Here is a 22,627-nt window from a genome sequence, read left to right on the forward strand (position 1 = left end):
TGCCTCCTGAGAAACCTGTATGCAGGTCAGGAAGCAACAGTTAGAACTGGACATGGAACAATAGACTGGTTCTAAATAGGAAAAGGAGTATGTCAAGGCTATATATTGCCACCCTGCTTATTTAACTTATATGCAGAGTACATCATATGAGAAACGCTGGGCTGGAAGAAGCACAATCTGGAATCAAGGTTGCTGGGAGAAATATCAATAACCTCAGATATGCAGATGACACCACCCTTAGGGCAGAAAGTGAAGAAGAACTAAAGAGCCTCTTGATAAAATTGAAAGAGGAGAGTGAAAAAGTTGGCTTAAAGCTCAATATTGAGAAAACGAAGATCATGACATCCGGTCCCATCACTTCATGGCAAATAGATGGAGAAACAGTGAAAACAGTGGCTGACTTTATTTTTCTGGGCTCCAAAATCACTGCAGATGGTGATGGCAGCCATGAAATTAAAAGATGCTTACTCCTTGGAAGGAAAGTTATGACCAACCTAGACAGTTTATTAAAAAGGAGAGACATTATTTTGCCAACAAAGGTTTGTCTAGTCAAAGCTATGGTTTTTCCAGTACTCATGTATGAATGTGAGAGTTGGACTATAAAGAAAGCTGAGCACTGAAGGACTGATGCTTTTGAACTGTGGTGTGGAGAAGACTCTTGAGAGTCCCTTGGACTTCAAGGAGATCCAACCAGTCCATCCTAAAGGAAATCAGTCCTGGGTGTTCATTGGAAGAACTAATGTTGAAGCTGAAACTCCAATACTTTGGCCACCTCATGCAAAGAGGTGACTCATTTGAAAAGACCCTGATGTTAGGAAAGATTGAGGGCAGGAAGAGAAGGGGATGACAGAGGATGAGATGGTTGGATGGCATCACCGACTCAATGGACATGAGTTTGAGCAAACTCCGGGAATTGGTGATGGACAGGGAGGCCTCGCGTGCTGCAGTTCATGGGGTCACAAAGAGTTGGACACGACTGAGCGACTGAATTGAACTGAACTTGAGTGGGTTAGGCCCTGTTGTCCTCTGTTTCCTCATTGCAATTAACAAAAAGAAAGGGAAAAGGATGAATTGAGAGAGTAGCGTTGACACATATACACTACTTATCTCAGGTGGCCTCGGCCTGCAATTGCTTGGAGGGAGGCTTGGGTTCCCAGCCACAGAGCAAGGCCAGGCTGTGGTGGTGAGTGCACCAGATCCTGGCCATTAGACCAGTGGTCAGTGACTAGGGGCCTGGCCCTTTGGCTTTGCAGAAAAGAATTTCCACAAAGACAGAAAGTAGGGAAGCAAGTAGCTATTAAGAGGAAAAAAGAGTACAGGATGTGTGCATAGACACACGTGCGAACTCAGAGGGAAAGTCCTTGAACTGTGCTCCTATGGCAGTTAAAATCACTTACGTGGGGCATTTCTTCCTGTTTTCCTTTGGCCAATCATTTTGAGTTGTCTGATTCATTTTGAGTTGCCAGTTTATATTTGGCATATCTCAGGATCCTTCCATGTGTGTACAGGCATCTCTTAGCCAAGATGAATTCTACTGCAAAGGCCTGTGGGTAGAGCATCCATTGACATCAATCCCCCTTTAACCTCCAAGGAGCCTTTCTGTGCACATGTGGTTGGGGAGGTCTCCTGACTTCAAGAATGAGAAATATGTTGTCTAGGCAGGGCCCAGCCTCTTCCCTTAATTGTCCTGCTCTTACATTATATTAGGGCTTCCCTAGTGGCTCAGACAGTAAAGAATCTGCCTACAATACAGGAGACCCAGGTTGGATCCCTGGGTTGAGAAGCCCCCCTGGAAAAGGGAATGGCTACCCACTCCAGTGTTCTTGCCTGGAGAACTCCATGAACTGAGGAATCTGGTGGGCTACAGTATTATATCATTTTTATTATTGTAATTATTGAACAACAGCATATAATTATAATTCACTCATATAATTATTCATATATATAATGAATATTATATGAATACATAATCATATATATTATTCATAATTCATGTAATTATTGAACAACAATTATTGTTGTTGTGTTAGTCACTCAGTTATGTCCAACTCTTTGTACCCCCATAGACTGTAGCCCACCAGCCTCTTCTGTCCATGGGATTCTGCAGGTGAGAGTACTGGAGCGGGCAGCCATTCCCTTCTCCAGGGGATCTTCTCGACCCAGGGATCGAACCTGGGTCTCCTGCATCGCAGGCAGATTCTTTAGTGTCTGAGCCACCAGGGAATTATATTATTAATACTTACGTATATATTATATTATTATTCCACAGGGAATGAATCTCCAATTGCTTTACCCTGGGGGGTGGGCATGTATCTCCTGTTTCACTACCCTGTGTGAACTAGACAGCTAGTGGGAAGCTGCTGTGTAACTCAGGGAGCTGAGCTCTGTGACGGCCTAGAGGGCTGGGATGGGGGGAGGCGGGAGGGAGGCTCAAGAGAGAGAGGATACTTGTGTACTGATCCATGCTGTTGCAGGGCAGAAACTAGCACAACATTGTGAAGAAACTATACTCCAATTAAAAAATAAACTTAAAAAAGAGAGAAGAAATCACTTCTTCCAGGCTTATATCGAGGTAGAGACTTGTTCAGACTTGGTACAGAGTTAATGCTCTCAGATGCAAGTGGCTCCCTCCTGGCTCTTCAGTGGCCCATCACAAGGGCATGTAGTGGCTGCATGAGAGTCTGTGTTCTCCTCAAATATCTCCTTGGAAGAGTGGGTACTACACCCCAAGTTCTCTTACTTACTATTTTAGCTTTTTTTCTTCTAAGGAAGTATTTTCCAACATACACAACAGAAGAGTGGACATATAGTAAACCTTTGCATCCATCACTAGTTTCAGCAGTCAACAACTTCCACGTCTCCTGTGTCACCGGCCTCCCCCCATAATTTTTTTCTTGAAATATTTGAAAGCAAATTTCATCCATCCTATCATTTCAACTATAAACATTTCAGTGCGTATAACAGAAAAAACGTTAAAGAACATAACCACAATTTTTTTTATTACACCCCCGAAATGAAGTATTCATTAATGTAATCTAACACCCAGTCCATATTTGTTTTCTCCCCAGTGATCTCTACAATGTCTTTTTACTATTGATTTGATTGAATCAGGATTCACATTACATTTGATTATAAGGTCTCCTAGACATTTTCACACCAATCTGCTGTTCTGTTTTTAGTGGAAATGCTAGAAAAATGAGGAAGTTCTTACTTCCTGAAAATCTCCCAGCCTACTTCCTGAACCCATTCCAAGTAAACAAAAATTATCATCTCCTTTTTTGGGTGTTTTTAAATGACAAAAAAGAATTCACCCCAAAAAAGGGATTCAGCAGCTTTGAGATAAATGGGTTCCTCAAACAACTTTCAAACCCCAACAATCATCCCAGTGAAGAAGAAAAGCAGTCCATACTTCAGTGCTGCTGTTGGAGGGACTTTTTTCTTTGCAGAAAGACTTTTTTATGCCCTCCCACCTGCTTTTTGAAATCCACTAACCACAAAATTTACTCCATCCACTTTTTTCTCTCTCCCTTCCACACTCCCTCTCTCTTTTTAGCAGCAACATACAAGCCGGCCATATTAGAGAGATGGAAATAAAGGTTCCTTAATGTTGTATGTGTCTTTGAAGTACATCCGTGCATTTTTTTTTTAGCACCTAACCATTCCTCCCTCGTAGCTCTCGGCCCCTCAAATCGCCCTCTCCCCTCTCACCCGACTAACATCTCAGTCTGAAAATGCACAGAAATGCCTGGCTACCTCGCCCTGCCTTCAGTCTCACGGGGCTCAGTCTCTTTTTCTCTTTGGGTAAGTTAGACTGCACATCTGCATGCTCCTGAGGGGTCCAGAAGTGCAGCTGCAACAGGAGGAGGATGGGGGCCGGGGGCAGGAAAGAAGACATTGCTTGTGGTTCCCTTGGTGTCCTTGGGGAGAGAGGTGCTGGGACTGGGGGACTGCATAATGCAGTCCGGGGACTGCCTAACGCTGGGGTGATCTGGTCACAGAAATGCTGGGTCAGGGGATCTGAGAATTCCCCGGAGGTGTCAAGAGAAGTGATTTTTCTGTGGATTTCCCTGAAATGGACCTATGTGGGGGTGGGGGCAGAGGGTAGGTTGATCTGCAGAGCCTCTTCATGGATTTTTGCTTTCAGCCGCTACAGATGATCTGGGACTTAATGTCTGTGAATCTTCAGAATCTGGCGGATTTAGGGTATTGAAAAGAGTATTCGATGGTGGAGTAGGGGGCAGAAAGTTGAGTCTGGGTCTGGCTTCCTGGAAATCTGTACCACTGATTTGTTGCTGTGTGTGGGGGCGTAGGTGGGAAGCAGGCTTGAGGAATGATCTCTGCATTGGGATGAGAACTGCTGAAGCAGGCACTGATGAAGAAGCTCTCTGGCTTGGGCCAGATGGAGTGGAGGAGGGGTCAGGTGAAGGGATCAGGAGAAAAAAAAAAGCAACTCATGGACTGAGGGTGGTTGTGGCCCTTTAGATCATGTCTCCAAACTGCCCAGCACTGCCCCCACCACCCAGCTTGCAGACTGTCAAGAGATCCAAATGCTAATTTCATACCTGGCCACTCATGGACTTCCTGGTGGGCAGGTGGGTAAAGGAGTTACTTGCAAGTCTGCTTTCAAGGTAGTTTCACTCTTGCTCTTAAACTTACTCATTGCTGGCGTAGCAATTGAGGATCCAGTCCAAGGGCGGTCAGTGGGAATATTCCCTATCACAAAGTCTCTCTCTCACTCCTTCTCTTTAACCCTCTTTCTCTCTTCTTCTCTGGCATGCTGTGCTGGCTATTGGTGGCGCTAGTGGTAAAGAACCTGCCTGCCAATGCAGGAGACATAAGAGACGCGAGTTCAATCCCTGGATGGGGAAGATCCCCTGGAGGAGGGCATGGCAACCCACTCCAGTATTCTTGCCTGGAGAATCCCATGGACAGAGGAAGCTGGCAGGCTACAGTCCATGGGGTCACAAAGAGTTGGACACGACTGAAGCGACTTAGCATACATGCTGGCTATTGGGCTGGAGTGCTAAACAGAGACAGCACAGGGCCCCTGGCAGCCTGCACGATGAGGCAAATGAGCTTTGCTGGATTATTGGGTGTATTAACAGAGTGTTACAGAAGCTAAGGTGGTAGAAAGAGCATGAGCCTTGGATTCCATCTGGTTTTAAAGCCACGTTTGTCATTTACTTCATACTATTGCCAAGTTGCGATTCATGGGGTCGCAAAGAGTCGGACACGACTGAGCGACTGAACAGAACGGATTGACAGGTTACTCACCTCTTTCCTGGGTGAACTGAAGAATATCTACTGCCTGGGGTTTTTTGAGTCTGGCACACAGCAGATGCTCAATGATAGTTAACATTTATATCCGTGCACTGCGCTTGTTTAGTCCTGAGGCGATTGGTAATCATGTGGGGCAGATATGCTGTGATTCTCATGTTATAGATAAGGAAACAGGCACAGAGAAGTAACTTGCCCAATAGGGTCCCAGGAATAGTTTAAAGGGAGTTGAGATTTGAACCCTTGCTTGTCTGACTTCAGCCCATTCTTAACCACTGAACTCTCCTGCCCTCAATGTTTGAGAAATGGTACTGCTATGCTAAAAATGGGCTCTGTTAGCTCAGCTGGTAAAGAATCAGCCTGCAACGCACTAGACCCTGGTTTGATCCCTGGGTCAGGAAGATCCCGTGGAGAAGGGATAGGCTATCCACTCCAGTATTCTCGGGCTACCCTGGTAGCTCAGACAGTAAAGAATCCGCCTGCGGGAGACCTGAGTTCGATCCGTGGGTTGGGAATATCCCCCTGGAGGAGGAAATGGCAACCTACTCCAAAATTTTTGCCTGGAAAATCCAATGGATAGAGAAGCCTGGTGGGCTACATTCCATGGGGTTGCAAAGAGTCAGACACAACTGAGCGACTAAGCACAGCACATGCTAACAATTTGGATTAAAGAATCTTAAGTACGGGCAAAAAGAGGGGAGCTGGGTGAGTGACCAGTGTATAAGGAGATGGGGAAGCAGGACAGGCGATCTCTTCCGGGAGTTAGAGAGAGCTTCCTGTGGGAGGGAGAGCCTTCCCTAAGTGAAGTTAGGGAGGGTGTCTGGTGGACCTGAACCAGGGTGTGGCTCAGGTGAAGGTGGAGTCTGGGGTGAAGAAGTCAGGGTGTGGGGGCTGTGATGTGGTGGTGGGAGGAAAGCTTCTGCAAACCTGGATGGGGGGAGGATTCAAGAGTGAGGCCCTTGAACTTGGACTTGGTTGGTGCTGTGATGAGGCATGCCCTGGCACTCCAAGGCCAAGGAGTCAGGTGGACAAGGAAACTTGGATGGCTGTAGCAGCAGCAGTCCCTGAGAGGGCGGGACGCCGCAGGTGAGAAGGGTGGGGCCGCGACAGGGGCTGGGCTTGTGGGGTGACTGTAGAGCTGACACAGGGGACAGTGGGTCAACCTGCTGTATACACAGCAGAAGCACGCGAGACCAGCTCTCAGCTGGAAGCAATCCAGTTGATTGATCTTTCCTGGAGTTTTCCTCAAGAGCCTCGGCTCCGTAGTCACTGGACTGGTTACCAGAGTCTGGATTATGTTGTTGTTATTGTTTAGTCACTAAATCGTGTCTGACTCTTTTGTGGACACTGTAGCCCACCAGTCTCCTCTGTCCATGAGATCTTCCCAGGCAAGAATACTGGAGTGGGGTGGCATTTCCTTCTCCAGTGGATGTTCCCGACCCAGGGATCAAACCTGTGCTTGGCAGGTGGATTCTTCACCATTGAGCCACCCGGGAAGCCCCTGGGTCATATTAGGTGAGGCCTAGAAAGTGGAGTCTGGTCCTCACTCAAGCCCACTGTGCATGAACATACAGGGGAAGAGGCCTTCCCTTCCCCCTACAGACTGTTACTGAGTGTCCCCTGTGTGTCGTTCACTGTTCTAGGTCCAGGGATGCCAAGATGGGTAAGAATCAGCTCCCCAGAGTCTCCCGAGGGATTTGGGAACATAAATAACAACGCCACATCACACGTGCTATAAAACTACAGCAATGGTGATAACGCTGCTGCTGCGGCTGCTAAGTCACTTCAGTCGTGTCCGACTCTGTGCGACCCCATAGACGGCAGCCCACCAGGCTCCCTGTCCCTGGGATTCTCCAGGCAAGAACACTGGAGTGGGTTGCCATTTCCTTCTCCAATGCATGAAAGTGAAAACTGAAAGTGAAGTTGCTCAGTCGTGTCCGACCCTCAGCAACCCCATGGACTGCAGCCTACCAGGTTCCTCCATCCATGGGATTTCCCAGGCAAGAGTACTGGAGTGGGGTGCCATTGCCTTCTCCGAATGGTGATAATAACAGCGGCTAACCTTTGGTGAGGCTGACCACGTACCAGGCACTGCCATGAGCTTTTTTTAGTATGTAATCCTCACAACAACCCTAGGAGGTAGGGCCTATAGTTGTCTCCCATTTTACAGATGAGGAAGCTGAGGTGTTGGGAGGTGAACCATCTTGCCTGAGATCAGAGCAGGGTACGAGAGCACCAGTCTTGGCCATGATACTGCTCTGCCTATGGGTCTGGAAGGCTGGGGAGAAGGTTCAGGTGCTGGGGAAGTGATGCCTTGTTAGCTGGGGTCTGCAGGATAAGCAGGAGGGCTCAGGTGCAGCAGGGTGAATGAGCGTCCCAACCTGGAGCAAAAACTCGTGCAAAGGCATGGAGGAGTGGAGGAAGGTGGTGTTTTCAGAAAAGTAAGAACTCTGGAGAAGGGAATGGCAACCTACTCCAATATTCTTGCCTGGAGCACCCCATGGACAGAGGAGCCCAGGAGGCTACAGCCCATGGGGTCGCAAGAATTGGGCGTAACTTAGCGACTAAACCACCACAAGAACTCTAGAGTCACTGGAGTGGAGGAAGTATGGAGGGTTGGGAGCCAGAAATGAGGTTGGGATGCTGGTTGGCCCCAGATGGTAAAGGGCTTGGAAGCCCAGGAGCCTGGACGAGATCCTGAAAGTACCAGGGAGCCTGTGGTGGTTGGGGGTGAGGGGTGATGAGGACAAGGGCTTTCATGGCTGCATGGGGGTGGCCTGGCCTGGGAAGGGAGCCCTGAGGTGATAGGTCTAAATAGAGAGGCAGCCCAGGAGATAGACTGCATGTCACACTCACCTGGGAGTCAGGGGCGGCAGGAGGCCATGTGCTCCAGAAGGGTGGGAGGCAATTTCTCTGCTTAGACAAACTTTTTTTTTTTTTTTAACCAAGAAAAAATTAATCTACCTCATAGACTGGAAGGAGGCATGAGGAGAACTAACTCCTAGTCTCTGTAGGAAAGTGTTTGACGGTAATGAGCAAATGTTCATGATCTCTGCAGGATGGGCCATTGTATGACATGGGGCCCATGATGCCCAGATGCGCTTAGGAGAAAATGAGGGGCCCTGGGCCCTGGTAACATCAAAAGCCACATCCTGACTGTACCCCTGTTGATCATATCCTTTCTGTGAGCTGGAATTCAGGAGACCCAGGCTCTAGACCTGGTCCAGGAAGACCATGGGCTCCCTTGTATGGTGCACGTGTGCTAAGTCACTTCAGTCATGTCAGACTCTTTGTGATCCTATAGCCCACCAGGCTCCTCTATCCATGGGATTCTCCAGGCAAGAATACTGGAATGGGTTGCCATGCCCTCCTCCAGGGGTCTTCCCAACCCAGGGATCAAACCCACATCTCTTACATCTCCTGCATTGGCAGGCAGGTTCTTTACCACTAGTACACCTGGGAAGCTCCGTCTTGTATGGAAGTTCATTTTAAATAAGACCATTCCCCTCTGGCCAGCCTGGGGGCTGACAGTTATGGCGCAGGACCTGCTTTGCAGACAGCAGGAGGCCTGGTCTCTGGGACCCCTTGGAATAAAACCCACACCCTCACGCAATCTCCACCCCTCAACCCTCTCTGTCTGGAGCCTAGAAGCCTGGGTTCCAATCTAGCTTTGTCACTTACTAGCTGTGAACTTGGGCTATTCATTTACTTCTTTGTGCTCCATTTCTTCACCTGGAAAGTGGGGGTGGTCATAGGGCAATATCTGTAGGGTGCTTAAACAGAGCCTGGCACATGGTAAGGCCCTTGTTGTTATTATGAAGTCCTTTTGTGGCCTTAGCTGTGGATTCCGCCACTTTCCTGAAGCAGCAGAGTTCATCAGGAGGGCAGAAGTTTGCTCAGAGCTCTGCCTGTGTTGCATGATGACTTACTCATCTTTAAGGACCGCCTGGATTGGTGAAAGGACATCAAGACTTTGCCCTGAGCTGGGATCCTGGGAGGCCTCAGGTGGAAGTAGGCGCTGGACAGGGAGTCAGGGACCATGATTCCGGCCCCGGCTTGTCCCTATTCGCTGTGTGTCTTTCTCAGGCCTCCTTTTCCTCGTTGGTAAGATGATGGAGCTGGATCTGTGGATACAATTCCCGAGTTTCCCTCTCTGCAGTTGGGAATTGACGATTGACCTCTCTGGCCGCTAGAGGGCACACGTGTCCGCCTGGTGCCTCCTGCCGGACGTGCGGTAGGGATGCAGGAGGCATCCGCATTGCATCTCTGTGTCTGCCTCCCTCCTGCGGGCCAGAAAAGGCCCCTCGCTCCCCAGAGTCCCGACCTCCCCGAAGGGTGCTAGCTTCTTCAAGATGGAGGGGTTTCCTGGTAGGGCTCAAGTTCTGTGTGTGGAGTGATGTCGTGGGCTGGGGCGGGACAGAGGCAGGGATGGGTTACGCAGATTCACCCGACCTACTTCCTGATGTCTCTTGGAGGCTCCTTTTGCTCTGGAGCCCTGGGAAAGGGCAGACCCTTCCCAGGGAAGGTGCGGGAGAAGGAGGATGTTCCTGGGATATGAGGTAAGCTCAGGACAAGGCCCTGCCAGGCTCCTTCCCTGCAGATTCCTCCGCCTCTGCAGAGCGGGGGTGGAGATGGCATTTTCCGCACACCTCCTCCTAGCCTGGCGCCATGCTCCGCGCTTTCATAACGGCTGTGAGTGGGGAGGTAGGAACTGGGCTTTGTTCTTCTGGGCCGGCAGCTCAGCCTCCCCAGTTCATATTCCCCTGACATGCACGTCAGCACACCTAGCAGCCTGTCCTTGCAGGTGGGGCCGCCTGTCTGCTCCGCTGTCTATGGTTAGGTCCTGATCTCTGGGGCCAGCATCAGGATGTTTCTGAGCATCCCCTGTTCTTAAGTGCTGCCTGCTGGGCCCTGGCCACTCATCCCCAGGGATGAGCTGAGCGGAAGGACTTTGCTATCCCTGCTTCCAGGCTGCAGTGCCTGGGGTGGGGCCTCCGCAGCTTGGCACAAAAAACAACTTCTGCAGAAGGAGCTCCCTGTGCCAGATCCCAGGGAGTTCCAAGGGGCTGTCCTGAGGGACCAGGCTCCAAGGTGCCCCTGCCAGGAGAGTGCTCCAGAAGCCCTTCCTTCTATGGGGCAGAGCTTGAGGAGAATTTAGGCTACCTTTTGCTTTATTTTATTTTTGTGGGGCCCATGCTGTGCAGCTTGCGGGATTTTAAGTTCCCCAGCCAGGGGCTGAACCCCCAGCCACCGCAGTGAAGTGCAGTCCTAAGCGCTGGACAGCCAGGGAATTACTCTACCCTTTGGTTTATATGTTTTGTCTTATTTAATTGTTACAATAACCCCAGCAGGTAGGTATCATCGGTGCATTTTATGCAGGAGGTGCCTGAGCCTCAGAAGGTGGAAGAACCTGCCCACGTTCTCCCAGCTGACAGAAGGCAGAGCTAGGATTGAACCGTGTCTAATGGGAACTCTGTGCCTCCTAGCTGCTCCCTGGGCACCCTCTAGCGGCTTCCTTTCTCAGAAGAATGGCAGCCTGGTCCCTGCCTAAGTCTGGGACCTCAGCTGTCTCCAACTGCCCCTTTGATCACCTCCTGGGTTGTGCCCCAGACACGTGATGCTCATTCCAACCACTGGAACTTTCCTCTGGATGTTCTGCTGCCCCGGCTTCCTTCAAAATTTGAAAACTTCTCCCTCCCTCACTTTAGTGGGGCCCACCTACAGGGCACCCTTTGGGGAAGCCTTCCCTGACTTTTGATGTCAAACAGCACCCTGCACCTTATATTATTTACAGCCCTTGCCCTGTATCACTAAAGTTACATTATTATCTTTTCCCTGTTAACATCTGCCCCCTCCCTAGAATACAAACTCAGTTACAGCATCTCTGCCTGTATCACAGCAATAACTCTAGGGCCTAGACTGAGTGTTTGGCGGGGGGGGGGCAGAGAAGGTGATTTAGAAATGTTTGGTAAATATTTGGTAAATGGATGAATGAATGATTGATACTTAGTATTACTATTTCTCCTCTGTGTTGTTGTTCAGCCACTCAGTCCTGTCTGACTCTTTGTGACCCCATGGACTACAGCATGCCGGGCTTCCCTGTCCTTCACTATCTCTGAGTTTGCTCAAAGTCATGTCCATTGAATCGATGATGTCAGCCAACTATCTCATCCTCTGTCACCTTCTTCTCCTCCTGCCCTCAATCTTTCCCAGCATCAGGGTCTTTTCCAATGAGTCAGCTCTTTGCACCACGTGGCCAAAGGATTGAAGCTTCAGCTTCAGCTTCAGCATCAGTCCTTTCAATGAATATTCAGGGTTGATTTCCTTTAGGATTGACTGGTTTGCTGGGCTTGCTGTCCAAGGGACTGTCAAGAATCTTCTCCAGCACCACAGTTCAAAAGCATCAGTTCTTTGGCACTTAGCTTTCTTTATGGTCCAATTCTCACCTCCCTACATGACTATGGACATTTTGACTATATGGACCTTTGTGAGTAAAGTGATGTCTCTGCTTTTTAATATGCTGTCTAGGTTTGTCATAGCTTTTCTTCCAAGGAGCAAGCTTTTTTAAATTTCATGGCTGCAGTCACTGTCCACAGTAATTTTGAAGCCCAAGAAAATATAATCTGCCACTGTTTTCATTTTTCCCCCATATTGTTTCCATGAAGTGATGGGATCATATGCCATGATCTGAGTTTTCTGAATGTTGAGTTTTAAGCCAGCTTTTTCCAGTCTCCTCTTTCACCTTCATCAAGAGGCTCTTTAGTTCCTTTTCACTTTCTGCCGTAAGTGTGGTGTCATCTGCATATCTGAAGTTGTTAATATTTCTCATGGCAGTCTTGATTCCAGCTTGTGATTCATCCAGCCTGGCATTTTGCAGTCCAGGCCTGATGTCTCCTAAAGGGACTCCTGTCCTTGTAGACCCATCGGTTGATCCCTTCGAATTGTGCTTGTTCTTCTGGGGTATTGCTTCCCTCCTGTTGTTCATCTGCCATCCCCACCAGGACCCTGGGGAAGAGGAGGGAGCTGGGCTGGACTGAGTGCACAAGCTTTCCTCTGCTCTGGGGTATGTGGGTCTGCATCTGTCCTCCAGGCTGCCTGCCCCCGGAGACACCCACCGCAGCTGCAGCTGGAAGGGCATGGGCTCTGCTGAGATGGTTGGAAGTGGTGGCAAGAAGGGGAAAGCTAGGCCAGCATAATGCAGTGCCTTGTCCAAGGTCTTTAGCCACCAGGTGGCCATGACAGTCCTGTGGAGTCATGACAGTCAGGTGGAGGGAGGGCTTAAGGCCATCTGTCTGTCCCTGGCTTGACAGATGCTTTGATTTCTCTTCACCCAGCCTTGTTCTGTCCCCCACTTCTCTCCAAGGGCCACATGAGGCACCCCTTAGGAGTTTTGCCCTCCCCTCCACCCCTTCCCCTGACAAATTGCAGCCACAAGGGACTCAGCCAGCTGCCCGAGCTCTGCCCCACTCCCCATCGGGCGCACCTGTCCCCTCCCTGGCAGCGTCAGCCAGAATCCTCATTGGGTGTGACTCTGTCCACAGTGCCACCAGGGAGGAGCATGGAAGTCACAGTACCTAACACCCTCAACGTCCTCAATGGCTCTGATGCCCGCCTGTCCTGCACCTTCAACTCCTGCTACACCGTGAACCACAAACAGTTCTCCCTGAACTGGACTTACCAGGAGTGTAACAACTGCTCCGAGGAGATGGTAAGCCCTGGGATGGTGGCAGGGGATGGGGGAGGAGGCAGGAGCCCCACAGCATGAAGCCCCCTTTCCCACCACCTGTCCCTGCCTTGGACCAGGACTGCAGCATACCCCGGTGGGCTGTCTGCTCCCCAGGGCCTCAGCAGAGGTGCGTTGTCACACCTGGGTGGCCCTGGGAGGGCGGTAGAGATCTGGAGGTGACTGCCTCCCTTTCAGGTAAAGGCGGGGGAGGGAGGAGGGGGGTCCTGCTGTCCTTGCAGCTCCTTGCTCATCCAGCTCCCCAGCCCTGTCCTGTCCTTTGCCCCCACTCAGTTCCTCCAGTTCCGCATGAAGATCATTAACCTGAAGCTGGAGCGGTTCCGAGACCGCGTGGAGTTCTCGGGGAACCCCAGCAAGTATGACGTGTCAGTCACCCTGAAAAAAGTGCAGCTGGAGGATGAGGGCACCTACAACTGCTACATCATGAATCCACCTGACCGCCACCGCGGCCACGGCAAGATCTATCTGCAGGTCCTCATGGAAGGTGAGAGGCTGCTGGGGGGGGAGGGGGGCCCTGCCCGTTCCCAGCCTGCTACTCTCCAGCAGGGATAGTGGGTGCCTTGGGAGGAGCTGTGCCCTCCTGCGGGGTGGGAGCCACAGCGTGTGCTGGGTTGAAGGCATCTATTTTACTCCTTCCAGTCCTTGAGGACTGTGTCTCCAAGAGTCCTGATGATGCTATCCATCATGATCATGACCTTAAGAATCTTGAGAACAGCTTTCATTTATTGGACACTTACTATGTCTCAGTTATAGGTACAGGTAAACTCTCTATATGCATTATCTCATTTCATCTTCATACAACCCTTTCTCATCCGCATTTTACAGATGAGAAAACCAAGGCTTTGTAAGGTACCTAAGGTCACACAATAAATAGTACAGTGACTTCCCTGGTGGTCCAGTGGTCAAGACTCTGCATCTAGAGGGCTTAGGTTCGGTCCCTGGTCAGGAAACTAGATCACACATGCCATAACTAAGACTTCGAGTGCTGCCGCTAAAGATCCCACATGCCACAACTAAGGATCCTACAGGCAGCAACTGAGATTCAGTGCAAATAAATAATTAATTAAAAAAGAGAACTTAAAAAAATAGTGCAATCAGACATTGGTATATTTAAAATGGATAACCAGTGAGGATATACTGTAGAGCCTTTGGAACTCTGTTCCATGTTATGTGGTAGCCTGGAAGGGAGGGGAGTTTCAGGGAGAACAGATACATGTACATGTGTGGCTGAGTCCCTTCGATGTTCACTTGAAACTGTACAACACTGTTTATCGGCTATGCCCCAATATAGAATAAAAGGTTTATAAAACAAATTGGCAAATTTGTTAGCGTTGCCAAAATGTTAATAATTGGTGAAACTGTGAAGAGTATATGGGAGTGCGGCAGCTTTTCTATATTTTACTTTTTAAAAATTAAAAAAATTTTAAGAGAAGTTTTTAATAAAAGAAATGTTACTAAAGAAGTGTGGAAAAAAAAAAAAAAGGAAAAACAGTACAATTGGGACTCAGATTGGGTCCACTGGCCTCAATACAGTATTGGACCACCCACCCCTGGCTATTTCAGGTGCCCTGGAATTATGGGGTGGGCCGGGCGCTGAGAGGCTGGGTTGGTTTTTGGCTATGACTAGCTTTCCCGCACGGAGAAGGCAATAACACCCCACTCCAGTACTCTTGCCTGGAAAATCCCATGGACGGAGGAGCCTGGTAGGCTCCTCCATGGGGTCGCTAGGAGTCGGACTTAACTTTCACTTTTCACTTTCATGCATTGAAGAAGGAAATGGCAACCCACTCCAGTGTTCTTGCCTGGAGAATCCCAGGGACCGGGGAGCCTGGTGGGCTGCCGTCTATGGGGTCGCACCGAGTCGGATACGACTGAAGCGACTTAACAGCAGCAGCAGCAGCTTTCCAGCAGGAGAGTGAAGGCAGGACCACCCCGCGCCCGCTGCAGGGAGCAGGCGCCAGCGGGCGGGACTCCCTTTTCCAGCCCTATTGCTCAGCGGGTCTGTCTCCTCTCCTTCTCCAGAGCCCCCCGAGCGGGATTCCACGGTGGCCGTGATCGTGGGCGCCTCCGTCGGAGGCTTTCTGGCAGTGGTCATCTTGGTGCTGATGGTGGTGAAGTGCGTGAGGAGGAAAAAAGAGCAGAAACTGAGCACGGATGACCTGAAGACTGAGGAGGAGGGCAAGACCGACGGAGAGGGCAACGCGGACGACGGCGCCAAGTAACGGCGGCGGCCCTGCGGCCCCGCTCCCGTGCGCTGCCCCTCCCTCCCCCGCCCCGCCCCGCCTGCCCTCTCTCGGTGTGCTTCTCTCGAGCCAGGACCCCGGGGCCCGCCTGGGGCCTCCTCCTGAGTCCCTCCCTTCCTGTCCCTTGCACCAAGAGTGACCCACCTCTCTTTGATTTGAGAAACCTGCCGGGCGTCTGGGATGTGTGGGCCCTGGGTGGGGGGAGGGGGGGGGAGAAGCGAGGTGAAAACTGCCAGCCCCTGAGAGGAGGCAGGAGGCCTGCGGGAGGGGCGCGGAGAGAGAGGAGGGGACCAGCTGTCCACCCTGCCCAGGGCGTGGGCTGATCTGGTGGTGGCTTCAGAGGGGGCCTGAAGGTGGGACAGGGCTCTGGGGCTGCCCCTCTAAGGCCCGGGGCGCATGGCCCGGCTCCCAGCCCCGGGCGGCCTCCTCATGGGGGTGGTGACGGCTTCCTGTAACTTGGGGGCTTGTTGAAGGGACACCTGTGCGTTTCCTGGGTGTGGAAGGAAGGGGAGCAGGGGCTGGAGGCAACCAGAAACAAGCCTTGGCCCCGGGATCTCTACTCCTCGCCCTTCCCCACCTCGTCTGCTTCCACAGATGCCCCTGGGTCTCCCCTGGCTGCCAAGCCTTTGGGACTTCTGGCAGAGAAAAGTACCTAAGGCCTGCTGAGCGAGGCCATGGGGCAGGGGTCGGGTCTGTCTGGCTGGTGGTCCGTTTTCACCACAGTTACCCACTAATAGGAGATGAAGTTCAAAGTTAGCGGAGAGAGAGACAAGGGGCTGGGGGTTCTGTTGTAGAGTGGAGTTCACGGTCAACTGCCTTCTCGCCCAGGGTGGCAGCTCTCACTGGGCCAGGAGCCGCCTCAGGTGTGGAGATGAGGAGGGAGGGGGTGGGAGCCACATTGGAGGAGCTGGTGCACAGAGTGGAGGGCTTCACTGGGACTTCTGCTCAAACTTTCCCGCGCTCAGCAGGGTTTCATCCAGCTTTTGGCCGGGAGGGAAGCCTCTGAGACCGTGTGGCCATGTCACATCTGGAGCCATGTTACACCCTCCCCCGCCTGGACGACTCTCTCTGTGGATAGCAGAGTAGCATTTGTGGGGAGCCAACTTTCACTGCCATTTTACTCACACGGAGAGGGAATTGCTTAAACCTCAGGAGAGGGAGAGAGACAGACAGAAACTGCCTTGGAAGGCCCTCGGAGATCAACTAGCCTAGTCACCCATACTACAGACCGGGAGACTGAGGGTCACATTCACAGAAACCAAGGGGCCTGTTTCTCCTTGGGTTTCTTATTTTCCAGTTTGACTCAACAGAGGTACAGTTTGTGGAAGAGATGGGGAGAGGGAGTCGGGCTCCTCCAGCCCCACTCACCTCTTGGGAGCCCATCCCTCGGGCTGCGACTAAGGCTGGGATGGGGTGATGGCAGTGGGAGGGCAGAGCTGCCGGAATGCCCCACCCTGCCCCAAGCGGACCCTCTGCAGCACTTGCCAATCTTTCTCGGAGCTCAAGCCCTGCCCAGGCTCAGGGAGTCAGTGCCCAGAACCCGAGAATGGGAGTCTGGGGAAATGGGGTGGAGACAGGACTCCAGCAGCCTCTGGGACCATTCTCTGCCTCTGCCCAGCAGAGGGGAGAGAGCAATAGCATATGGGCGATTCACTTTAATTCACTTCAACTCACCATCCATTTATTGAGCATCTCCTATGTGCCAGGCACTGGGCCAGGTGCTGGGATGTACACAAAGCCATAACAGAGCTGGGAACTGCTAGGTCAGCACTATGGGGAACCAAGATGATTTTTTTTTTTTTTTTTTTTTGGGTGCATCTAATTCCACCTCTGCAGCTACTGCTTCCAGGGCTGGAGTAGGAGAAGAAGGAAGAGATTCTAGAATCTGGGCCCTGGGAAGGGAAGAAAGGAAGGAAAAAGGGAAGATACAATAGGGAAGAGGGTGAGAGGCCAGGCAGAGTGCGCACAGAGTTGGGGATGGGCCACAGCCTGAGAGCTCCTAGGTGGGATGAGTCCGGCTCATCTGGAAATTCTAAGTCATCAGTACCTAACTGCCAATCAACACACTGCCAATGGGGGGTGGGCTAAGCCCCCAGGATACCTGGGGTGGGTGGACATTGCCCATCCTTGAAGCCAACCAGCTGAGAGGGGAGAGGCGGGTGGTGGGCACCTTGATCTCCAGCCGAGATCAAGGGTGGTTGTAATAACACGTCTGCCCCTTGCAGATTTCACTTTTTTGGGCAACTTCTTAAGTGCTCTCCTCTTCCAGGATGAGGAAGGATCTGCAGATGCTGGGAGCTCTTCTTTTTCATAACATTTAGGGGAATTATTTGCAAGATTCCCTAGGTTTATTCTAAGAAATTCTACTCTCTATAAAAGAAGCCTGAGACTTTCGGGTTCCTTCCTTTCTCTGCCCTGACCTGGAGGGTCCTAGGGAGAGCAATGCCTCTCCAAGGGGCCTGAGATGCCTGAGCCGATGGGGAGGGACCAGGAACCCACCTTTGTCCCAGGGGCCCATCTTCATATGCTCTTTCTTCCCAAGCCTCTTAAGAGTCTCTTTCAGAGGCCTCATGGAGCTACCTCCCCCAAGGCGATGAGGTTGGGAACAAAATGGGGCTTCTGCGAGTAGAGGTGGGAGACCGGTGAGATGTCCCCTCGGCACCCTTCTTTCTAGCGTGGACCTCCTCCTGCACCACGGGGCTCAAGCCCTGCTTCCAGCTGCACATTCCCATCACTGCATTCTGCTGGTTTTCTCAACTGCTCCTGCCTCTCCTGCTCTCTCGGAGCCCCCTATCTGTCTCTTTCTCCTAATTAAGGGTCCCTGTAAAGAGAGGTGGGCTGGCCAACCCTGGAGTTTAGCTTATGAAGAACAAAGCACACTTTTTCAGGACTGAAATGCCTTGAGGTGCCTTGGAACTGGCTTTGGAAATAGCTATCTGCCCCCTGGCTCTGGGCTAATCACAGTTTATTGTCGATTTATAAAAAGGAGAAGCTGGATGCGTATTTCTCCTTGTGAATCTCCTTGGTGAGGCCGGGCTGGTAAGTATTTGCAAGGTCAGGTTAAGCAGATGGACAAATGAAAATACTGGCTAGGTTCAAAAAAGATAGTCCCAGGCCATAGGAATGGCTTGATGCAATTGGAACGGGTGATGAATCAAGAGATTTTTCTTCCTATCTGCGTCTTAAGGATAGACAGCCTGTGTCTTTTGCTGTGCCTCTTGCTGATGTTGTCCTTTATTGAAGCTTGCCGATGCGTTTGTACATAGTCTATATATAGGTAGAGATATATTATATATACAAATATAGGACATCTCACTACATCCACCCCAAAAGTTATACTGGGGGAGGGGGGGGAAACAATCATTTCTCAATATTTTGAGTTGATTCATCAAAGGCAAATTATGGAATGTTCTCATGGCTGTTTGTGCACTTGGAGGGGAAAACACAGCTACTCATGCATTTTCTAGGACTGATGTGCTATGTGGTGATGGAAGAGGTGGTGGGGAGAGAAACTCAGGTGGTCCTCTGTGACCCAACCGCTGTGAGGGGTCTGCTTTCGGTAGCAGACTGAGTTTCTTCCGCGGTGTGTCTCCTTGCTTGGATGTATTGGCTGCAATAAACTGACGGTCTCCCCTGGACCTCCCTCAAGTGTGACTTTTTTCAGGGGGTGGGGCAAGTTGAAGCAGTGCCAGGACCGTCACAGGGGCCCCTGCTACTCCTTTCCTGGTGACGTCACTGACACTGCCGGGTCCCCATCAAGGATGAGGTCGTCCCGCTCCCCTCTTGTCAGATGTCTCCTCTTTTCCCCTCGTGGCCTTCCCAGAATCCTGGGCGACTCCATCCACCTTGAAAGCACCCTGGGGACAGGGTGGCTAAACACCCACTTCTTGGGGGGCTCTTGGTTATTTCTGGACGGCTGCACTGCAAGCCCCCAAGGCTGACCGCCATGCTGCTGCTGTCTACTCTTTCTGGGGGTGGATGGGCCAGCCTTCCTGCTCCCTGTTGCTAAGCTGCTTCTGACTAGGCAGACATCTCATCTGTTTCAGGCTCACAGAAAATAGACGACAGCTGGTGCAGAGTCTGCCCTCATGCAACTTCACGGATGAGGGTGGCTGCGGGGTGGAATCAGGTTGCTCGTGTCCCATCTGCGAACCGCTGTATCCTAGTGCTGTGTTGATGAGTCAGCCCTCAATGTAGGACCAAAAGCAACCACCTGGCCCTGGGGTTCTGCTTCCCCTAGGCACATACAGTCTTTTTCTCTCTTGCCTCCTGTTCTTATGTTTCTCTTTGCATTTTCTCTCTCTTACGCACAGACACACACAGACACACACACAAACCCTTGCCTAGGAAGCTCACCCAATAAGAAAAGCCTCAACTTTCTGAATGTCAAGGGAATGCTGAAGTGGTTGGTTCCTGTTTTTTTCTTAGCTTCTTTCTCATTTTTGCCTGCTCCTTGGTAATCCAGAGACCTTCACCAGTGGTGAGTGGTCAGATGCATTTTAGAATATTCCAGGAGGAGCCTAACACTCATAGTCCTAATGCTGGCAGCTGCTCCCCAAGAAAGCAGCCAGATAGAAGGTGGCAGCCTTAAGCAGAGGTGGCTGGTATTTGACAGAACTGAAGCTACCTTAGTTTAAAAGAATGTCTGTCCTTGGAGTCCTGGAGTCCTTCCAAGGACCTGATGTTAGACAGGATGCTTCTTTACCTAACAGGGAAACTGATGCAAGCGACGTGGACTCAGGAGTAGAAGGTGCTAGGATCCTGGCTGGTTCCTTCTGGGTGGACACAGCATCTAACTCAGCCCAGGGCTTTTCCACCAGAGCCTTGGAGGACACCTCGGAGCTGGGCCTGGCTCATGGGAGTCTTCCCTTGTGGCACAGCAGTAAAGAACCCGCCCACCAGTGCAGGAGACGTGTGTTTGATCCCTGGGTCAGGAAGATCCCCTGGAGGGGGAAATGGCAATCCACTCCAGTATTCTTGCCTGGAAAATCCCATGGACAGAGGAGCCTGGTGGGCTACAGTCCATGAGGTCACAAGGAGTTGGACATGACTTAGTGACTAAACAATAACAACTGACTTCTGGAGGGCTGGGTTTGGCTCAGGTGTCTCCCCTAAATCGATGTTTTGGGGCCCAGCCTGCTTGGGGCCTGGGGGCAGGTTTGTTTCTGATTGTTGAAGGCACTGCCATGTCAGGGGAAGGTTAGCTCCCACCCCACTGTTCAGAATTGCTCACCAGCCTCCCATGGCCCCCAGCCGAGGTGCCTGTACAAGAGCCTCCCCATCCCCACTGCTCCTTGGCTTCCCACCGGAGCCCCCGTGGCTCAGGCCATCGGCCTGCTCACAGCCAGCTGCCATGGAACAGGAGTCTGTGTGCCGGGCCTGAGTCTCTAGGACAGGTTTTAGAGCCCAGAAGAATGGCGGAGTTTGGGAGGGAGTAGATCTTTACATCAGACGGGTCCTAGGGACTACTTGACCAGGTCTCCTGATTATCCTGAAGGGGAAATTGAGGACCAGATTGGGGAAGTGACTTCCTTAAGGCCACTTGATGAGTCCAGGACAATCCAGGATCTCCCAGCAGGCTCTAGGCCACCTGTTCTTCCCATAGCCCACACCTCGTCTGGGCCTAGCGCTTGGCACAGCTCAGCACAGCAGCCCACACCGGCCCAGGTGCCTGCCTGCCCCTCCCCAGAGGGCTTTCAAGCCCTCTGAACAAGAAGAGGCCCCAGGCTTCTCGTCAGGGTGCAGTTTTTAAAGCTGAGGTTCAAAGAGGGTAAGTAATTCTCCCAAAGTCACACAGTAGGCTATTGACAGAGCTTGGCTTTAGCTGCCTTTCTGAGTCCTCTTCTACACCCCAGTAGAGTGACTTTCTTCAGGCTGGTTTGTGTCCAGTCCCTCTTAGACCACTTGTCTTCCTTCCATCTTGCAGGGGTGGGGTGGTATCTAGAAACCTTTAGGTGAGAGGAGGCTGGTGAAATGCGGGCTGGGCAGCCGGATGGCAGAGCATGGGCCCCACTAGCTCTCCTGCCCTCCTCCTCCTTTGGCGTTTCGGGGCCTCAGAAGGTCCATGCTGGCTGGGCTCTGTAGGCATGCTTCTCAGATGCCCTAGTGGCATTGCCCTGCACAGACTCATCCTGACGCCCGCCATGACGCCTGCTACCATGCTGACATGCAAGGCTCCAACCACCTTGGAGCCCAGGCTCCAGTCACCCAGTGATTGAGGGTTCCAGAGGGTGATGGGGAAGGAAGCTCATCTTAGAACTAGATCCTAGCATCTTGACATGGCACATAAACTTGCCCCCAAATAGATTAGTCTAGCCTAGAACCCCACTCCTCTATGGGGCCGAGGACATCTCTGTCTAGGAGAGAGAAAGACTGTGGGATGGAGGTGGCGGGACTGGATGAGTTGAGTGCTCCCACTAGGCTAGTAGTGGGAAGCCTCACAAAGCAGCCTCTTTTCTCTGGCCATCATGACCTTGAGGGTCCATGAGGTGCTAGGGAAGAGGGGCAAGTGGACACTGGATGCTCTGCTTGGCAACTCAGGATTCCATAGGAGGGGCTTTCCCTTTTGCCTCATTGGCAAATCACCTTTGTCCTGACCGTAGCTGTCTCTGCTTCTCAGCTGTGACAAATTCCCTGTGAACAGGTGGTGTGAGGACTAGGAACTGTTTGCCTCAACAGATTGAGAGCCCCCTGTGGGCAAACGGACAAATGAAGAGGGTGGGTTCCGCTTGGAGGGGAAGTGTACATCACAGCTGATGGCCAAAAAGTGGTTAGGGCTGTGGCCACAGGGGAGAGGGATTAGCCTTGTCCTGTTCTGCCCCAGGGTGAAACATTAGAGCTGGCAGACAGAGGCGGGTATAGATCCAGCGTAAGTCAGAGCTGTGCAGAGGGTTGAGTTTCTTTGAGGTAATGAGATCGCGATCCCGGAAGGTCTTCAAGCCTAGCTTGGGGGTGTTGTCCAGAAGATGCATATATTAGGGCATACTTCTAGATCTGTCTAAACTTACTGGCGATGTCCCTCTGCGGCCGTCATCTTAGGATTCAAATGACAGATGTGGGATTAACTCTTGCTTGGCTGAAGATGAACAGGACACATGCAAGGGCAAATTCTGTCCTGTCTGGCTGCCATGTTCCAGTCATGCTCTATCCCAGGCTGCCTCTGCATCCTTCTACCTGCCTGCTCTGGTCATCTTTACTTGACTTAGCAATGGTGGGGAGAGGGCAGGTGGCAAAACCCTATTCACAGTGGGAAATAGGCTGGGAGAGGGTGGAAATTTGGAGTTAGGAACCCTCAGGAGCTTCCTTCCAAAGATCACACCAAGCCTAACTTGAATGCTTGGTCCTCCAGCAGGGGCAGAGTATC

At 51.4% G+C, this 22,627-nt stretch overlaps 1 protein-coding gene across 4 annotated transcripts; it reads left to right on the plus strand.

The window, feature by feature from the left end:
- Positions 1-3,523: 3,523 nt before the first annotated feature.
- SCN2B (sodium voltage-gated channel beta subunit 2) lies at positions 3,524-18,902 on the plus strand. Of its 4 annotated transcripts, none has more exons than XM_006044708.4 (4): positions 3,524-3,801; positions 12,819-12,985; positions 13,295-13,505; positions 15,044-18,902. In XM_006044708.4, the coding sequence occupies exons 1-4, from the start codon at positions 3,732-3,734 to the stop codon at positions 15,241-15,243; spliced, it is 648 nt and encodes a 215-aa protein (XP_006044770.1). In that variant the 5' UTR covers positions 3,524-3,731; the 3' UTR covers positions 15,244-18,902. The 4 variants fall into 4 exon arrangements, with proteins under 4 accessions (XP_006044770.1, XP_006044772.1, XP_044785634.1 ...); XM_006044710.4 differs by having other exon boundaries at positions 3,551-3,609; XM_044929699.2 differs by lacking the exon at positions 3,524-3,801 and adding an exon at positions 8,718-9,645.
- Positions 18,903-22,627: the final 3,725 nt, after the last annotated feature.

Source organism: Bubalus bubalis, chromosome 16 (assembly GCF_019923935.1).
Source record: "Bubalus bubalis isolate 160015118507 breed Murrah chromosome 16, NDDB_SH_1, whole genome shotgun sequence".
In the NCBI taxonomy this organism is placed as follows: Eukaryota; Metazoa; Chordata; class Mammalia; order Artiodactyla; family Bovidae; genus Bubalus; species Bubalus bubalis.

Coding starts and splice junctions, on each gene's coding strand:
- SCN2B (XM_006044708.4), top strand. CDS start 3,732: ATGCACAGAAATGCCTGGCTACCTCGCCCTGCCTTCAGTCTCACGGGG. Junction 3,802..12,818: donor CAGTCTCTTTTTCTCTTTGG/GTAAGTTAGACT, acceptor CTCTGTCCACAG/TGCCACCAGGGAGGAGCATG. Junction 12,986..13,294: donor ACAACTGCTCCGAGGAGATG/GTAAGCCCTGGG, acceptor GCCCCCACTCAG/TTCCTCCAGTTCCGCATGAA.